Here is a 17,348-nt window from a genome sequence, read left to right as displayed (position 1 = left end):
TTGGTATGCTATAAAATTTTTTTGGCATGCTGAATATCAGTATACTATCCATATTAAATACTGATATTAAATCGGTACAATACGTCCTGTAATGTTTAATTTGAGATAGAAAAATTATTGTCCGGCCACATTTACCTTCTCATTAGGATGAGGCTGACTCATCCAGAAAGAAAAGCAGGTATCATTCCTCTGGCTCCAACTTGAATCGTTTGCTCTACAATCCATTTGAGAGTTGAGACCCCAATATAAAGCATTTTTTTCTTTTTTTTAATAAAATGTGCCCGAGTTAGGAGAGGCTATGCCCACCATCTATCCTATACCCAATCCCATCTTACCCAGGCCTCAGGTGACATGCAAAGCAGTTTGTAGTTCATGGAAATGAAATAACCTGCATGGAAGCATCTTTCACAACCCACTGGTCACTGAAAGGAAAACAACGGTCAGTGACAACATGCACTTGCGCCATCCACAGGAAGGGAGAAAAATAAGGATGGATGTTTCGCTTATTCTGATTCAACTATGTCATACAACAAACAGGGAGATGACTCGGATGATAGCTCAGCCACGCAGCTCAGGTGGGTTGGAGAGAAGGCTCAGTCACGGAACTCTCCCATAAATGATTCATGGAATGCCTTGAGACGGGCGATGATGGCTGGGATCTTATCCTCCTGAGGTAGGATTGTGCATCTGAAATGCCATGTTCCCGGTACCTTTTCCCAAGTTAAACAGAAAGAGTATAGTTAGTACCACAACCCAACTGAGTACAGCTACAGAAGTCATCTACTTGTTGATATTAGCGCATCCAATATTAGCTGATAACAAACAAGAAGATATTCATAAATTTGGTATAAACAAGCTCACCTGCCCAAAGCCGGATCCAGGAACGACGACAATTCCAGTGGCATCGAGAAGACGGCGAGCGTAGAATGCATCAGGGGCTGCATTAACTGCTTTGGCAGCTTCAATTGCCTTCTGAGGCAGGTGAAGACGGGGGAAGAGATACATTGCTCCCTCCGCCTTGTTGCATGTCACACCTACTAAGCCATTGAATGCATCCTCCAAAGCCTGTGTCCAATAGATGAAGAGGACAACAAAACCTTCATAAGCTTAAAGGAGCCTTTGTCGCACGGAAAAAGAAAAAGTGAATAACATAAATCAAAGGTTCATTTTCTAACAATGCAAGTCATCAAAAAAGGCCAGCGCATATTGCATGAATCAAACAAAAGAAGATTACTACTTTTTCCTGGACAAACAATCAGTAGATCTTTTCCAAATTCTTAGAAGAATAAAAATAACCAAAGAATGGTTAAAACTAACCTTTGCACGCCTAGCTAAAGATGAAAGGATCCCATTCTTTTCTGCAGCAAAGGATTCATATGATTCATCTCCAACCTGCATGTTCGTCCAGGTCGTTTCTTTCAGTGACATACCAGCCAATAAAGGGAATGAAACTTTCACATACTCGTTCATGCGCATGGTATACTTTTGGTAGTTCCTTTGAGAATAGAGGTTTTCTAAGCTTAATCACTGAAAGATAGTAAATAAGTTGACAACAACAGGATACTCACCTTTGGTGGATTCATAACAAGGCTTGCAAGAATCTGGCCAGAGATGTTGGAACAGAGGTTTACTGATGCCACTTTGTAAATCTGTTCTCTCACATCTGCACTGAAACCAGTTACCTCCATGTAGCCTCCCCGTTTTCCACATTCCCCATAGTATCCTGGTGGAAAAGACAGCAATAATTCTTGTAGCTATAAACCAAGGATATTCAGGACAAAGTTGAACACGTTTCTCAATCTAAAATGGGGACCCATACCTTTAGAAACTGACTGAAATGACACTAAAGAAAGATCTTTCTCGCCATATCCCATTGACCTTGCAATCTTCTTGAAAGAGTTAAATTTCTTGTTTTCAACATAGATATTTTCTTGGTATACCTGTAGCAACCAGAGGCACTGAGTTCAATAATACTCCTGAAGTCCCGAAGCACATATTGAAAGCTGATTCTGGCTTTTGACATTGCTTTAACTTCTAGAAAGCATTAGCATACATATCTCACCTCATCTGCTAGAAGAACAAGGCCTTCTTTCTTGCAAAACTCCACTATTTCCCGCTGGTTTTCCTCTGCAAGAACCTGGAGAAATAACACTACAACAATTGAAACGAAGAAAAAAACCTTGTGCAAAAAAATTATCATCACGCTACCATAGAAAAGTAGGGATAGAAGAGTTGCTCTGGTGTAACTAACATTTAGCCAAAACCATTAAGAATTCTTCTTAATACTTCAGAGGACTAAATGTTCATGCATATGTAACATAGCACCCTTCTCTTGCAAAATGGTGACCGCAAAGTATTATCAAAATTATCCTTACAACTGAGCAGGCAAAATGTCCTTTATTACCATTTTCAGAAAACTAAGAAAATGTTAGTTTTCCACTTCAAAGGTTTCAATGGTGACCCCCCTACCCAACCAAAAAAAGGGATAAAGAGTATAGAAAATATTCACTATAGACCTGTCCGGTGGGATTGCCAGGATTTATCACCACTATTGCCCTAACAGCAATGCCCTTGGATCGAGCATCTTCCAGTTGCTTCTTAACCTGGAAAATCTCCAGTCCCCATCCTGCTGCTTCATCAAGGTAATATGGGACCTGAGACAAAATAATTCTTTTGTTAAGTTCCTTTTCATACATTCAAACTTCTAAAGCAAATTCTGGATCTCTCTAGCCTAAATGAACTATGCCGGAAGAACATGCTTGGTCACATAAGACAACCATAAAAAAACTCAGAATCTAGTCAAATACATAAGCAATTATATGGTTAAATTATCTTTTAATAAAGAAACTACAATGCGAAGAAACAAGAGAAACTTTTTTGGTGAAAACTGGACTTATTGGGAAGGTGCCTGACATATCATTATGATATAGCAAATAATATATAGTAAATTTCAATAGCTAGGTAATGAACGCACAAGAGAGCCACCATGGAGAGCAATTGAGGCAGAGTATAATGGGTACTGAGGTATGGGGCAGAGAATGCCATCTTTCTCGGACCTTATCAATAACTGCATCATCATGTGCACCTGAGAGGGGCAAAGCAAAAGATATAAGCAGGTAATTTATCTGTACTCATATTAGGAAAGAGATTATCATAAGGACAATTAGGTACTGCAGGGCTTGCTCCATCTGTTAGGAAAATGTCATCTGCATTGGCAGGGAAACCATCACGGGCAGTAATTCCAGCAGCAATAGCATCACGTACGCCTTTGATTCCCTGGAACAAAAGAATGCAAAAATCCTCAAGGTCATGGGACTAAAAGGAGAATATACTTGAGTAATTTACCGAGCATGTTTCTACCTGACTATGACTATATGCACCTGTTGCCCTACCAGGAATCAAATCCAGAATCTGCCGTGCTCGTGCAATAGCATCCGAGCTGCAACGAGAAATAGAAGTTCAGCTGTGATAGCATAAGGTGTTTCTTTAATAATGTAAAGTCATAAGTTGGCAGAAGGTCATAAATCTTGATACAAGAATGTGGAACAGTTAATAAACAAGCAGAAATGGTATGCAAAATTTGCCTTTCTTTAGTTGCCTAATATGTGTTAGGGGTATCTAACACATCATTAGACCAGATGCTCCTACACAGCAATAGTAAAAGAACTCAGAAACCAAGTTTCCTACAAACATGTGTTCAAAAAAAAAAAAAAAAAGACAAACATTTGGGTTCTACGAATTCATGTCATTATCGGGTTGCTTTGTCATTTAAAAGCATATCTAATTGTATGAGATCATTCTTTTACAATGTGCAGTTTAACAACCCTACTTATGCAAGAAATTCCCCAATAAGCCTCCAAGTTAATATTCTATCAGCCATCATGGAACATTGACCACGTTTCTTTTAATGCCTCTACCTAGTCCTTTAGTCTTTTGGAGCATCTAGTTAATGAGATACTAAAGATTCTCCTTGCCACCACCATTGCTAGGATTGAGATCTTCATTATAGCTCAAACCTGGATATGATGGCATTGAGGTAGGGGTGAAAGTGGATCGGATAATATCCTTCCGGATCCGTTTTCATATCCGAATCTATCCGGATATAAATAGAAATTTGAGTATCGACTAATATCTGTATCCATATCCATCAAAAAAAAAAAATGGATATGGATAGATAACTATCCGATCCGTATCCGAATATCTGATTTCATTTGTAACCTTATTTAATTTTATATAGTATTCATGAACTTTTAAGAAAAATAAATGACCATATTAACATGTTGTTAACTTGATTTATCATTCACTTAGTAATATCTTTGATTTTGTGGTCATAAAGTTTAATTATCCAATTTATATCCATATTTTCAGTTTCCGATTTGCATCCATATCCATTGAAAATAAATATGGATATGAATTTTTGCATCTGACTAACATCCATATCCGTATTTGTATTCGTCAAACAAAACAAATATGGGTATGGATATCCTAGCATCCGATCCATATCCAATCCGATTTCAGCCCTACATTGAGGAGCTTCTGTAGCTCACTGCTAGAAATTAAAAAAGACCAAATGAGGAAATGTAGGAAAAATGCAATACATATTCCACTATTGTTTAAGATCCTAATCTGGGATAAGGGATGTACTGATATGCATATAGATTAAAGATGAATATCTATATGCAATTAATCTGTAAAGGAAGGTGTTATTTGCAGCAACAAAAAAAATCTATTTTTGTTATGATAATATGACCAGCAGGGAGAATTGTCCCTTGTCTTTCCAAGGAACCCAAAACCTCCACCTTCCTGCAGGGAAAATCCTTCAACTTCCATGTAAAAGAATGACGAGAGAGAAATGAAAAGGAGAAAACAGAGATCCATGGGTTAAATTATGGATAAAGAACATAATGATCCTACATAATTAGTCATGCCCATGGTTAATATTTTCAGACAGTGCCATGTGGCATATCACAATATAAAAATAGAGATTTCTATAATATCGCCCCTGATATTGCTTGTGAATAATATTAGTTAACAAACTTAGTTCTTGGTGCCAATGTATACTGATTATGGTTCATATTTACCTGAATAAGGCATGAGTTTCACTTTTGTCCAAAATGGATGGATGGTCACATAAGGCAAGAACCTGAAATAGAACCCATATGTTTTAAAGATAGATTGAACCTCACTGTAGTCAAACTTCAATAGAATACTGACCTCCCGGAAAAATGTAACTGGCTGCTGACCAAGAGACTGGGGATTCCCGATATTGCAATAAAGTATCTGCCAGAGCAATTGGGAATTCAAAATGAAGTATTAAAGAAATTTAATGAACTAAAATATACACAATTTGAAGTGACAAGTTTCTGATACAAACATAATTTGAAAATGGAATGTTACTCTAAAGACATTACAATACATGATAAAAAGGAGAATACTACCCATTAACTAACATATAATAAAGGGAAATTGGATTCATAATACACACCTCATCAAAGGGATGCGAATCCGGCTTTGTTTGCAGCTCTTGTTGTAAGCGCTAGGAAAAAAGTAGACAATTGCATACAGCAGAATAATTAGCTTGACTTTTTGCTATATTCAACCAACATATATCCCAAATTCTGAAAGTAGCAATGTACTATAACCATTTGCACATAAAACTTTCCAGATTAATCCAACATACAGAAATTAAGAAGATATAAGTTGCCAAAGATTATAAACAGAATCTGATTAGTCACAAACAACAATATTCACCGTTGCATTGCCAAGGTTCCTGCACCCTTCATTCTAAAACATTCTAATCGGACAAGTTCCAGAAACAGAACATGATCTTGTATCCACTGTAAAATATCCTTCTTGAACTACTGAAGAAGAGAATCCTAAATGATGTGGAAAATAAGACATTTAATATGGTCAGATTGCGAAAACATAAATTTCTTTGATTCTCAGTGATGGCAAGGCATTTAAAGAACAAATTACTTTCATTACAATGGCTCCACTATAAGAAGGGGTGGATATCTGTATATCAGAATCCAAAAAGATTTAAAAGGAATGTTATGCAGTTATATTCCTGATGAGCAACAATGAAACTAGTTGCATAGTATGTATAAATAGTTAGACAGGACATGAGAGTAAAATTAGGGTAGTAGTGTTAGAATTGGTAGGAGTAGAAAATTAGAAGTGATAAATGCTAGCTGAAAGTCATACCAACAGAGCATAAAATCAGAAAATAGTTTTAAATGGTTCGGCCATACAACATACCCAGTGCTGGGAGTATCTCAATTTCTAATTGAAAGTAAAATAAAAAAAGGAGAGCGAAAAAGGCGGAGGGCGAGACCAAATAAGACATAAATAATGGTAAGAATTGTCCCTAAACAATGAAGAAGTTGACTGGAAATTCAGTTTGCAATGCATCTTGATGTAGTCAAAGAGACTTGCCAAAATAGATGCTCAAAAAGAATCTGTAGTAAAGGGAAAATCTACTGTGTTTAGATTTGCAGCTAAAAAATAATTTGAATCTTCCGTACCAAAGAATAATTTAAATCTTCATCCATGGCTACGTGACAGCCATTAAATTAATAAATAAGAAGAAAGTTCTATCTTCAGAAGCTCAGAACATTTTTGAACCATACAACTGAGCCAGTATATATTTCTGGTCCAATATCATGCATAATGATTATTTCTTATTACACATATATACCACAATATCCAATAAATGGATAGAAAAGAATATGGAATTTGTATTGCTAGAAACTCCAAGTACCTGGGCATGGCTGACAATCTCTCCACGGACGGCATACTCACATTTTAAAACCTGAATGAATAAGTGCATAAGCGTATAATAAAGCAAAAGAAAACAGTAAGAAGGCATACGCCATCACTCTCTCTCTCTCTCTCTCTCTCTCTCTCTCTCTCGTTAAAAAGTGGCAATATGAGATAAATAACCAGATAACCATAACTAATACATTATAGATAGCAGATAACAGAAAAGAAAAAAAGTGACAAGAACTATATATTGTAAGTAAGAGAACATAAATATAACAAAACAGAAATCAGATAAGTAAGAGAAACGGCAATCTAACAAAACATTATGGATTTTTAATAAATCAAAACTCTGGTAAGAAATCGCAAGATTTCTTTTGTGTATCAGCGAAACAAAACGGAAAAAACCTGAGAAAACGCAAAGAAATTAAAATGAACCACAACCAAAATAATCACGGCAAATACTGACAAATATCATAGAGCTGACCACATAACAGAAGCGGTCCAAAAATAGGTCACAAATTGACTGTTGAAGTACAGAAATAACTGATTGCCCAGACAAGCCAAAATGACTAGAAAAAGGACAAAGCCACTCATTAAAAGGGGAGTTTCTTTTTGTTGAAACTAATACAGAAAATGGCAGCTTCTGCAACAAACTAATCCAAGCACATGGTGACTGGTGAGGAACATTAATTTCAAGAAAGAGGGAAACAAAGCTAGGTTGGAAACCACATTAACTGACGAACAGAAAAAGTTACCAATAAAAAAACACTCATGAAACAAACTGATGGATCATAGAAAACAGAAAGAAATCGGATGCAGTAACAAAAAAGAAAAATAAAGATGCCAATCGAAGTAAAAAAGGAGGCCTAAAAAAAATTGTTAAAATTGAAGCCAGATTCAGAAGCACAGGAGGAGGAGGAAGTCAATAAAACCCAAAGTCGCTCATACGAAAGATTCATCATCGGTTCCATTAATCCAATCCTCCTATAGCCGATAAAAAGGAAAGAAAAATCATAACAGAAGAATACCAAATTCGAACACAAACAAACGATCAAAATCGAATCTTTAGCAATCAAATCAGCGAAAAAAAAGGGTAAAGATAAGCCACCTTTGAGCGGTGGATCCAAAATAACGTAGAAAAGAAACGCCCATTAGACCAACCCAGAACAAAGTTCAGACCACGATACGCGAAATCATCGAGAAAAGAAAACTACGAGACCACGAAGGCATCTTGGAGGATCGAACCAGAAAAAATCGCACCTTTGGATTGATAGAAGCGAAAGTAACCGGAGGAGATTGAGTGGAGCCCATGGCCGATGCCGCTGCGGCAGCAGAAGGGAAGATTAGTTGATAAGAGTGACGGGGACCGGAGCCACCACAAGCTTCTTCGCTCTTTCCGCGGCGAATCGTCCCATGGTGATTTGAGGCGGCTCTTAAAGACGAGCCATCGCAACAAAATTCAAAAAAGATTATTTAAAAAAAAATGTCTCTCTCGAGTCTGGAGCCTAACCAACTTGGGGAGCCCACAGACTTGGTAAAAAGGAAAAGAAACCCACAGAGTTGGTAATCGATAGGGGTGTAAATAGGTCCAAATGCAATGGATTATAAGTTACCCCAACCTAATCCAATTTTTTTTGTTCAGATTCTAATGTTAAACTCAAATCCAATCCAATAGAAGATCGAATTAGATTATATCAGATCCATTACTAAAAGTTCTGACCCAATTAGTCATTCAAATCAAATTGGATCCATGTATAACCCGATACCAACCTAAAAAAATTCGGGTCCAGGTTGAGTCCAATTCGGATCCGGATCGGATCCTAATGGATTTGAAAAAGTATAACTGTGTCTGTGAAGCAGAAAGCAGCCTCAATAACTTTCCTTTTAGATATTGAAAGATAAAAAACTACGAATCGGATAAAGTTAACTGGCTGCAAAAATAACATGCTGTGCTCATCAAATCAGATTATCTAGAGAACAACCCATATCTTCATACTCAGGCCTTTTTGAGGCCCAATTGTTTCTTTGTTGCTACAAATGCTCATTATTTTTTAATAAGCCTTCAAAACCAAGTAATGAAATTGCATGAATCATTCTATGTTTTGAATTGGAGCTATAAACTCTAGATGAAAATACTACTCACATACAGGACATGCATATTAGTTATAAGGCATAACTTAGAGAACAACACGGGTTCGGGCTTTTACGGGCCCAAATGGTTTATCGGGTTCAGTTCATATCAAGTCGGGTCGTAGCGTTAGAAACTCAAAATTGCCCAAAATTCAAACGAGTCGAGTCGGGTTTTAATTCAATAAACCCATACCCTAGCCGAAATATGGAATAGGTCCAATTTTAGAATCAGATTGGCCCCATGGGTTCTCCAAAATAGGTTAGATCGGGTCTAAGCAGGTTAGGTCGGGTCGTGTCACAGGTCAATCTGACCCATTTGTAGTCTTAGTAACGGATGGTCAAGAAAAAAAAACTGGGTGGCAATTGGCGTGCAACATTTGATAACAAAGCACAAACCACAATCTTTGTCTCTTTTTTTTTAGTTTCAATGATGTGCTAAGAAACGCATAAGAGTTTGCCTTTACCGAGTGATATACCTATTCGCATGCTGGATGGCCTGACTGGCCTATCTAAGCCTGGTACATTCCGTACAAGTTTAGACCTAGACTTTAAGCCTAGCAGATCGGGCTGGGTTTAAAATTTGAGCTTGCACAAACTTGAAGCTAGGTTTAGGTTTATGAAAAGTATTATTTAAGTTCTTTGGGCCTACCTAAGTACTCAAGATCTAGTCAACCTAAGTACCCGAGATTTAGCCAATTTGGGACTAAACACACGCCTACATAAGTCCTCACATACTCCCTTTATTTAAGCTCTGGCATTCGCAGTAGGCTAAGGATCCAAATGCATTCAAATTTAATCAAAAGCACCACGATCGACCATGATCAGCTCTAATGGGCCTGTGTTGCAATATTTCCTAATCTACATAGGCCATAGATCAAGTCCATTCTGATACTGTTTGTAATAAACGAGGACCTTATTCAAAAAGACTAAACAGAAATGCATTATTTGGGTTATTTGGTTAAGTGCCTAAGATCTACCCTATGCATAGCGGATATAAAACTAAACACATGCTCGCACGGGTTCTTATAGATGTCGTGTCGCTCGGTCACTATGCCATGACGTGCTTGAAATCGAGATAAAGATCAAGGAGGATAGCAAGCTCCATAGGACTGTGTAGTGATCCAATGCTTCCCAGCCGTACATCTACTCCAGAAGGCCAAGGGGTTCTCCACCACCACCCCTCACCCTTGGAACCTTACCAATGCCATGATTTATTTGCTACAGTCCCTCAACCTCTGCCTTTGATGGGTACCCTACCCTCAGTCACAGTCATCGATGTGGGATCGAAGTCAATCGATATGCAGCTTACTTTTATATAAATATAACAATCTAGAACTTCATCTAAAATGGCTATATAAGTATCCAAGATCTACTTAGCGAATAATTAATGCGGGACTAAATATACGCCCGCACGAATTCTCACAATAAAGCCCAAGGTCCAGCCCGAAGTCTGTAGCTACTGAGCTCCAGTTTAGAAAGTAGGCTCAAAGATCGGGTCAGACCGCGCTTGAGCTTTGTTTGTTCTTAGGCCCAAGGCTTCAACCCGGCCCGACCTGCCAGATGAGTAGGTCAAATGGTGAGCAAGGAGACGAGACACAAATATTGGTGACGAGTTAATTAGTTGGGTTTTCCACCTTAGAGAACATTCAACCGTTAAATCCGTGGGAGCTTCGCCCATCGTTTTTTCGGCTACGGCATCGTCCAGTCCGCCTGAATTTGTTGAAAACGGTGCAAATTTTTATTAGATGACAACTGGACTTTTTTGAAAAAAACTAAAATATGACATGTGAGATACATGCATATCATAGTGGAGATGTACGAAGTGGAAGCATGACGCACCGCTCAACCCTCGCTCTCAACAACGGAAACGATAGACAGAAAGAAGGGCAGAAAACTTTAACAACTAGACTTGCGTGTCTAGACTCTGAAACTTAAACCATAATATATGGTAAATACATAATCGATATCTAAATAGCAATTATCACCTAGCCATTAACCTATTATATTCATCATAATATGCTGAAAATAATGTTTTTCACTGTCTATCTAATTCATTAGTTTCATAAGCTGTTCCTGTTCATGGGCTATTGTGGCTTTGATTTCTTGCTAAAGTGTAATCCAGTGTCCTGAATCGGGTTGTGCTGCAAATGTAGATGCCTACCTTTTGGTTTGACGTAAAGAGATTTCTTTAATCGACGCTGCATTGGATAAGTTCATTGATTTAAATAAAACAGAATAGTATACAGAATGTAAGAAATAAAAATCTTAACAAGTCTGTAATAATGTAATAAGATTGCAATAAAAAACCGACATAAATCCGGGGATTATGCCAATAATTTTTGCTTAAACTGGTAGTTTGGCTGTGGAAGAAATATTCAACTTTGTTTTTATCTTTAGATTAATGATTTGGTAGCTCTTTAGTGGAACCATGCACCTGTACTTTCTATAGTTGCAATGTCTTTGTTGTCAACCGCAATGCTCATATACTCCAAGGAAAATTCAGTGGGTTTGCTCGTTTCATTTAACATTTTCAACGGCCCTCCTCTGCTTCCAATTAGATGAAATTGTGATATGGACAACAAATATATACATATTGTTGCCGCCAAATCCAAGCTAAGGTAGGAGAGCAGCTCAAATGACTCTGAGGCCGACTCGAAATGAGTTGTGCAAGCTGGTTAAGTTGTGGAGGATGGCTCTCCTCCAAAGATGGCCTACAAAAAAAACTCGCTTGTCGGAGAGCTTCCAATGAGAAATCCTCCAATTTCTAAGGCAAAATAACGAAGTAACATCGTAGGAGGGAGAAAATTTCAACAGTGTAGTATCTATGCGTAATATAACATACGCTCTTCAAGTGTGAAATGGCTTTGAGTTCTCCACTATTTAACTTGACCAGCTTCTAACTACCATGGAAAGCATAACGTAGCAATTTTGATGAAGTGGACTAAATGGATGATAAATAAGGTCGGTGAACTTAAAGTCTTCCGAGTTGCCATTTATATAGGGAAGACAACTTTGTCGTTACTTGGTCTGACGTGGCATGCAATGATGGCCAGGTAACAGTAGATAGTACGGCCGAGGAGTGGGAGCCAGTTCGCGTGGATGGTGGGCAGTGCTGGTGGGGCACAGGTCGTGGCGCTGTTACGACTAAGGGCTACCAGAATTGTCGGTTGTTGGGACCGTTAGTTCTTGTGGACACGTGTTGATTGTTCTCTTCAATTGATGGCTTTTTGGTTGATCGGCTCCTCGGTCGGGGCCGAGATAGCTCACTTCGACAGGTCAGCTGGGGTCGAAGTTGTTCTCCTCGGCTTACTTCTTGAGTAAAAGATATAGGTCTGGACCGAGGTCGAGATATTCAATATTTTTTCCAACACACACACGCACACATATATATATATATATATATATACACACACACACATACACACATACACACATATATACATATACACACATACACACACATACATAATATATTATATATGTTTTTTATATAATATATGTGTGTGTCCTTTCGATAAGAAAAGGACAATTGTTGTTGATTACATAAGGAAGAAAGCGACAACAACTTGAATTTTGCAGGAGACTTTTTCAACCGGCAATGGTTTGACTTAATCATCATAAGATCGTCAAGGCAGGTTTAGCAGTAGGTGTCAAATGAATTTGACCCTGTAAAGCTAGCACGACTTAAGTTGGGCTAGAATTGGGCAAACCCTGGCCAGGCTACGTGACCGTCCAAACTAGGAACTTAAGCCTAAAATGCCTTTCCAAATCAAGGTCCTGGCCCGAACCCACTTGGCCCGACCTGATTTGGTCCAAAAGGCTAGGCCGAATGGCTAGAATTGGAGTAATATTCTGATTAAAATAATTCGAAATCAAACCTATACTTAAAAGATTTGGAATTTCTCAACCGCACCTGGCCAACTGGCAAATTTATTTTGTACACCGCTAATAACCAGCTTACTTTGCGCTGCATGCAGCACAACGGCAAGAAGAAAAAGATCTCTAATATTATAATACAACTATTTGGAGAACAGCTCCGAACTATTTCTTAAAAAAAAAAACAATATTTTTATTTATCACTTATCAACGACTCCATTACCTTGGTCTCACAAATTACTTCACCAATTTCTAGTGAGATTTATTACTTACGCTGTGCCATTCTCTTCTCTAGAGTGCGACACTGCGACCTTCTAAAAAAAGCGTGCAACTTTGCGACAAAACGTGTGACTCTACCACGGGCCCGGATATGTTACCGAGGATCCTAGTCATCCAAGTTACGTGAATAGAGAGGTGCCCTAGTAGTGGTAATTGCATCCCTAGCTCCTCTTCTTATGGTCGGGGAATGAGTTACAAGCTAAAAGTCTTGGATACTTCAAAATATTTCGATCTTTGTAATCTACCTTTGGTTTCCTCACTACAATAAAAATCCTATTTGCCGATTCTATATTACCGATGCTAGATAGAAACGTTGGCAATTTTTTTTCTGCAATAAAGAATGCCGACATTTTTAAAAAGTGTCGAAAAAAATAGATTCTATCGACGCTTTGTGTAGCGTCGCCGTACGCCACCCATTATCGGCGCTAATAAGTGTCGGCGTAAGCCAAAAATCAGATGATGCTTATAAGCGTCGTCGGATTCCATTCCTTCCCAAAACAAAACCTAACCCCCTTCCTCCACAGCCTTAAATTTCTAACCCACGTCGACCAACCCCCTCCCTCCTCAGCCCTTTTCACTGATCTCAGCCCTTCTCCTCCGCCGACTGACTCCAAATCGCTCTCCTCTACCGCATCTCCTTCTCCTTCTCCCCCTCTCCGTGGCCAACTTTCTCCTCTCATTCTCCTCCTCCTCTTAAACTTCTTATTCTGCATTCACACAATGTTTGAATTTTGGAGCCGGCAAGGACAAGGATCGGGATCTTCTTCTCTTGCTTCGACCTTAAATTTTAATTTTTTTTGATTTTTTTTGTTTTTATAATCGGATTGTTTAGAAATTTTGTTCTAGTTTCCCTCGTTTCATGATTTTATAGTCGCTAATTGCCGAAGGTAATATCATTGGTAATTCCCAATGCTTGAAAGCGCCAGAAAGTTTTTAATCCATGCTTATAAGCGTCAATAAAAACCTTATAAAGGGCCGCTAATGCTCCTTGTGGTGCCTGCACCCATCTAACAAGCTCGCGAACGTGAATCTCACTGTTTGAATCTCACTGTTTGAAGCAAGACATAACCATCTCAATAAAGACAAGAGAAGTCGAGTTGTTTCTCCTCCATCGCGCCAACCCCACCATATATACGTATGCCACCTTCACTTGCTCATGCTACATCTGAAGACAAGCAGCTCACATTTTCCAGGGAGAGATCGATCAGCGATAATATAGACCCATAACAGAAGGAACTCCTCTGTCGGGAATCCATCTCTCGCCCTCGAGGAAGTTGGCGACCGTGAAATTCTCGGCCATCCTCCGGTCGATGACATGGAATCCCGGCCACTTGATGCGGTCGGTGACGTTGGAGCCCTCGCCCTTGTTGTTGTACTCAGCGTAGTAGAGGGTCTTGAGGCCGAACTCCTGGTCCCAGGGCAAGTAGCCTGCCGGGTGGATGAAGCTACTGATCTGGTTCTCGATGAAGATGGTCCTGGAGTACTCCTTCCAGGGGCGGCCGAGGTAGTTCTCGACCTTGTCCTCGACCTCGTGGAGGCTCCTGTCAGCCCTGATATTGCAGTGCTGGATGACGAAGCCGGTGTTCTCGTGGCTGTAGCCGCGGCCGTGGGCGGTCACGATGTTCTTCTGCTTATCGAGGGGGCGGCGGAGGAGGAAGAGGCAGTTCTGGAAGACGGCGGAGGCGTCGCCGAAGACGAAGTCGATGGTGCCGGTGATGACGCAGCGACGGTAGAACTGGAGGTGGGACTGCGCGTAGAGGGTGTCCTGGTACCCCTCCATCCGGCAGTTGATGAAGATGGACCGGTCGGATTGCACCCGGAGGGCCACCGCCTGGTGCTTTTCCGGGCCGGCCGTGTTGCGGAACCCCATGTCGACGGCCATGAACCCCTCTCCAGAAGCAACTGCCAAATTGTAACGTGTTACTAACTAGGTTTTGAGGGAAAGATCTCTATCATTTCTATCATTTATATATAAGAAGAGCTAAGCTCAGAGGTGCGATCTCATTGCATGCTTTCGAGGCCGATTCCACTTTTATTTGTTGCGGTTTGTTTCGGTATCCGGGATTTTTTTTTTTTGACGGTTTATAAAATATATTTGAAGTGCTATGATTGATCTGACCAGCCCGGTGGTACCTTATTATTATAAGTAGTATTCTTTTGCAAATAGATGGAAAACCAGAACCAAGTCTATCCTTTGCCTACTGCGATGAAAATAGATGGATTTAATAAGTTTGAAAAAATAACCGTAATGCTTAATTTTCATCTTGTATGCAAAATATGGTGGTCGATCCATATATCCATATACAAACATTTTTTTCGAAAGAAAAGAAAAAATTTCCATGAATTTTTATTTTTTTGAGAAGAAAGATCGCCATTCTCAATTTTTTTTGGCTACTGTTTGTAAAGTAATTTTCTTTGTGAATATTTTTGATTGATGTCTATAGTCATCCTTGGCTTTGAATTTGATTGACGGTTTACAACACCAACAACAACAACAACAAAAAAGAAACTAATTGACCTACCAAATGTGGCGGTGTGCGAAGTCTTTGTGCCGTCTACGAAGTTCTTGTTTCCGGTTACGATGGTCTTCTTGGGTCCATCACCGTACATCGTGATGCCGACATACCTGCTTGTCAAATTCACTGCCTCGTTGTAGATCCCCTCCTTGACGTAGATCACATACCTATTTTTATGAAACAGATTAACATTCACTTTAACTTAACCGTTGGAATGAGCAGAAAGAAGACTTACCTTCCATCATATTTGAGTGGTACTTTATCGATCGCTTCATTGATGGTGCGGAAATCCCCGCTTCCATCCTGTGCCACCGTTACATTGGGCCGGAGCTTGACGTTGAGGTACTCCCTGAGCAACCTGCGATCCCCTTCAGAAACCCACGAGGGGTAGCCTCGCTTCATGACAGGCTTCTCATCCACCGACAGGAGGCGGCGACTGGATCCCGGGATGTTGAGCATCGTCAGGAAGTCGGACACCTGCCCGATCATGGCGAGCGCATTGCTCGTCAGCTCCTTGGAAGTCTTCATCGCACTCCTCATCTTGTTCTTGAGCTCCCCCTCTGGGAAACCATCGACGCATGTCTCCTGGTAGAAGAAGACGGCGCTCAGCCAGTTCTTCAGGCTGAGGGCCTGCTCCGGGAGGTCCTCGAGGCCGGTGTCGATGATTTTGCTCAGCGTCTTCTTGAGATCCTCCTTGGAGTCCTGGTACATCTCCCAGCAATCGTCTATCGCATCCTGGACCCGGCTGTTGTTAGTTTTGAAGACTCTGGATTGGGAGAAGGACTTGCTGATCTCGTCGATCACTGCCACGACGGAGGCCTTGAGGACATCCTTGGGGTTGGATGTGCTGCCGTTCACGATCTTGGTAAGGCTCGTCTCGCAGGTCTCCTTGTAGTCGGTGGTCGCGCACAGCATCTTCACCGACTTGGTGGTGGATCGTATTGTCCCGGTGTTTGCAGCGGGTTTGTCGTCAGCCTGGTACATGGTGGTGGCCACCGTACCGACCACCAAGAGGAGAAGGAGGGTGGCGGAGGAGCTGGCGATCACCATCTTCCTCCGCCGCCTCTGTTCCAGGTCGGAAGCCATCATTTTTACCAGGGAAGCAGGAGAAGGATACGGACAACTGGGGCTGAAGGGATTGGCTGCTCCTCCTCCTTCCCTCTGCCTTGAGGAGAGAGAGAAACAGAGCAAGAAGGGGAGAATGTGCGGGCTTTTACCCCCCTTCTCTTCCACAAGGAAGGTGGGGAGGGCTTGGAGGTGCTATATAATCTCAGAGTCATTCGAAGGTGCTTCCGGTTTTGAAAGTTAGTTAGGGGCGGGAGATGGTGAACGTTTTAGCCGTTGCTCCACGTTTACCGCCAAAATATATGCGTACTAGACCTGTCCCCAAGTACAAAAATATCCTTGGTGAATTGGCCAAACGGCATGCATATCCCTGGCAAGGTTCGAATACAACTTCGTAGCCTTTATCAAAGCATGCTGGTGGGTTAAATTGCTGACTTGTGTTTGGTATTTTCTTAAATTGGAATTGGAATTGGAAGGTCAGTTTGGGTATTTAGCAGCTGTACAGGTTGTGGTTGTGATGTATACTGAACAAAAGGAGACAAATCATCAAGCCATCTAACTTGGGATAGTTGATCTTGTCATGATCTTATCTTTTACCGGGTGTCAATGAACCAACATAGCGTTTGACCAAGCGTGGAGCTCATCAAACCATCCAAGTTATCTTATCTCACATCGTGGTGTCAATACACCAATATAGGTTTTGACCGAGCGAGCACTCTA

General features: G+C 40.4%; 2 protein-coding genes across 3 annotated transcripts; both read right to left on the bottom strand.

The window, feature by feature from the left end:
• Window positions 1-362: 362 nt before the first annotated feature.
• Window positions 363-8,227, bottom strand: LOC103714861 (alanine aminotransferase 2-like). 2 transcript variants are annotated; one of them, XM_026807604.4, is made up of 15 exons: window positions 8,023-8,227; window positions 6,761-6,811; window positions 5,486-5,536; window positions 5,215-5,280; window positions 5,082-5,143; window positions 3,361-3,439; window positions 3,172-3,276; window positions 2,975-3,085; window positions 2,517-2,654; window positions 2,063-2,137; window positions 1,820-1,940; window positions 1,569-1,723; window positions 1,318-1,392; window positions 862-1,065; window positions 363-710 (listed from the first exon to the last, which is right to left on the bottom strand). In XM_026807604.4, the coding sequence occupies exons 1-15, from the start codon at window positions 8,071-8,073 to the stop codon at window positions 594-596; spliced, it is 1,461 nt and encodes a 486-aa protein (XP_026663405.4). In that variant the 5' UTR covers window positions 8,074-8,227; the 3' UTR covers window positions 363-593. The 2 variants fall into 2 exon arrangements, with proteins under 2 accessions (XP_026663405.4, XP_088567400.2); XM_088711274.2 differs by having other exon boundaries at window positions 3,184-3,276; window positions 8,023-8,206.
• A 6,024-nt stretch (window positions 8,228-14,251) lies between these two features.
• On the bottom strand, window positions 14,252-16,649 carry LOC103714832 (putative pectinesterase/pectinesterase inhibitor 13). Its single transcript, XM_008802258.6, has 3 exons — window positions 15,799-16,649; window positions 15,570-15,730; window positions 14,252-14,949 (listed from the first exon to the last, which is right to left on the bottom strand). The coding sequence occupies exons 1-3, from the start codon at window positions 16,647-16,649 to the stop codon at window positions 14,252-14,254; spliced, it is 1,710 nt and encodes a 569-aa protein (XP_008800480.4).
• Between the last annotated feature and the right edge of the window lie 699 nt (window positions 16,650-17,348).

Source organism: Phoenix dactylifera, chromosome 15 (genome assembly GCF_051530095.1).
Source record: "Phoenix dactylifera cultivar Ajwa chromosome 15, Ajwa_hap1_PhDact_Kaust_v1.1, whole genome shotgun sequence".
Taxonomy (NCBI): domain Eukaryota; kingdom Viridiplantae; phylum Streptophyta; class Magnoliopsida; order Arecales; family Arecaceae; genus Phoenix; species Phoenix dactylifera.
This window is presented reverse-complemented; position numbering and strand designations above follow the sequence as displayed.

Bases quoted from the DNA above. Each gene is read 5' to 3' on its own strand.
- LOC103714832 (XM_008802258.6), bottom strand. From the start codon at position 16,649: ATGGCTTCCGACCTGGAACAGAGGCGGCGGAGGAAGATGGTGATCGCC. The intron at 15,731-15,798 runs GTAAGTCTTCTT...TCATAAAAATAG, and splicing joins CCACTCAAATATGATGGAAG to GTATGTGATCTACGTCAAGG. The intron at 14,950-15,569 runs GTAGGTCAATTA...ACAATTTGGCAG, and splicing joins TTCGCACACCGCCACATTTG to TTGCTTCTGGAGAGGGGTTC.
- LOC103714861 (XM_026807604.4), bottom strand. From the start codon at position 8,073: ATGGGCTCCACTCAATCTCCTCCGGTTACTTTCGCTTCTATCAATCCA. The intron at 3,277-3,360 runs GTAGAAACATGC...CTTTTGTTCCAG, and splicing joins GTGCATATAGTCATAGTCAG to GGAATCAAAGGCGTACGTGA. The intron at 1,393-1,568 runs GTGAGTATCCTG...ACGAACATGCAG, and splicing joins TTGTTATGAATCCACCAAAG to GTTGGAGATGAATCATATGA.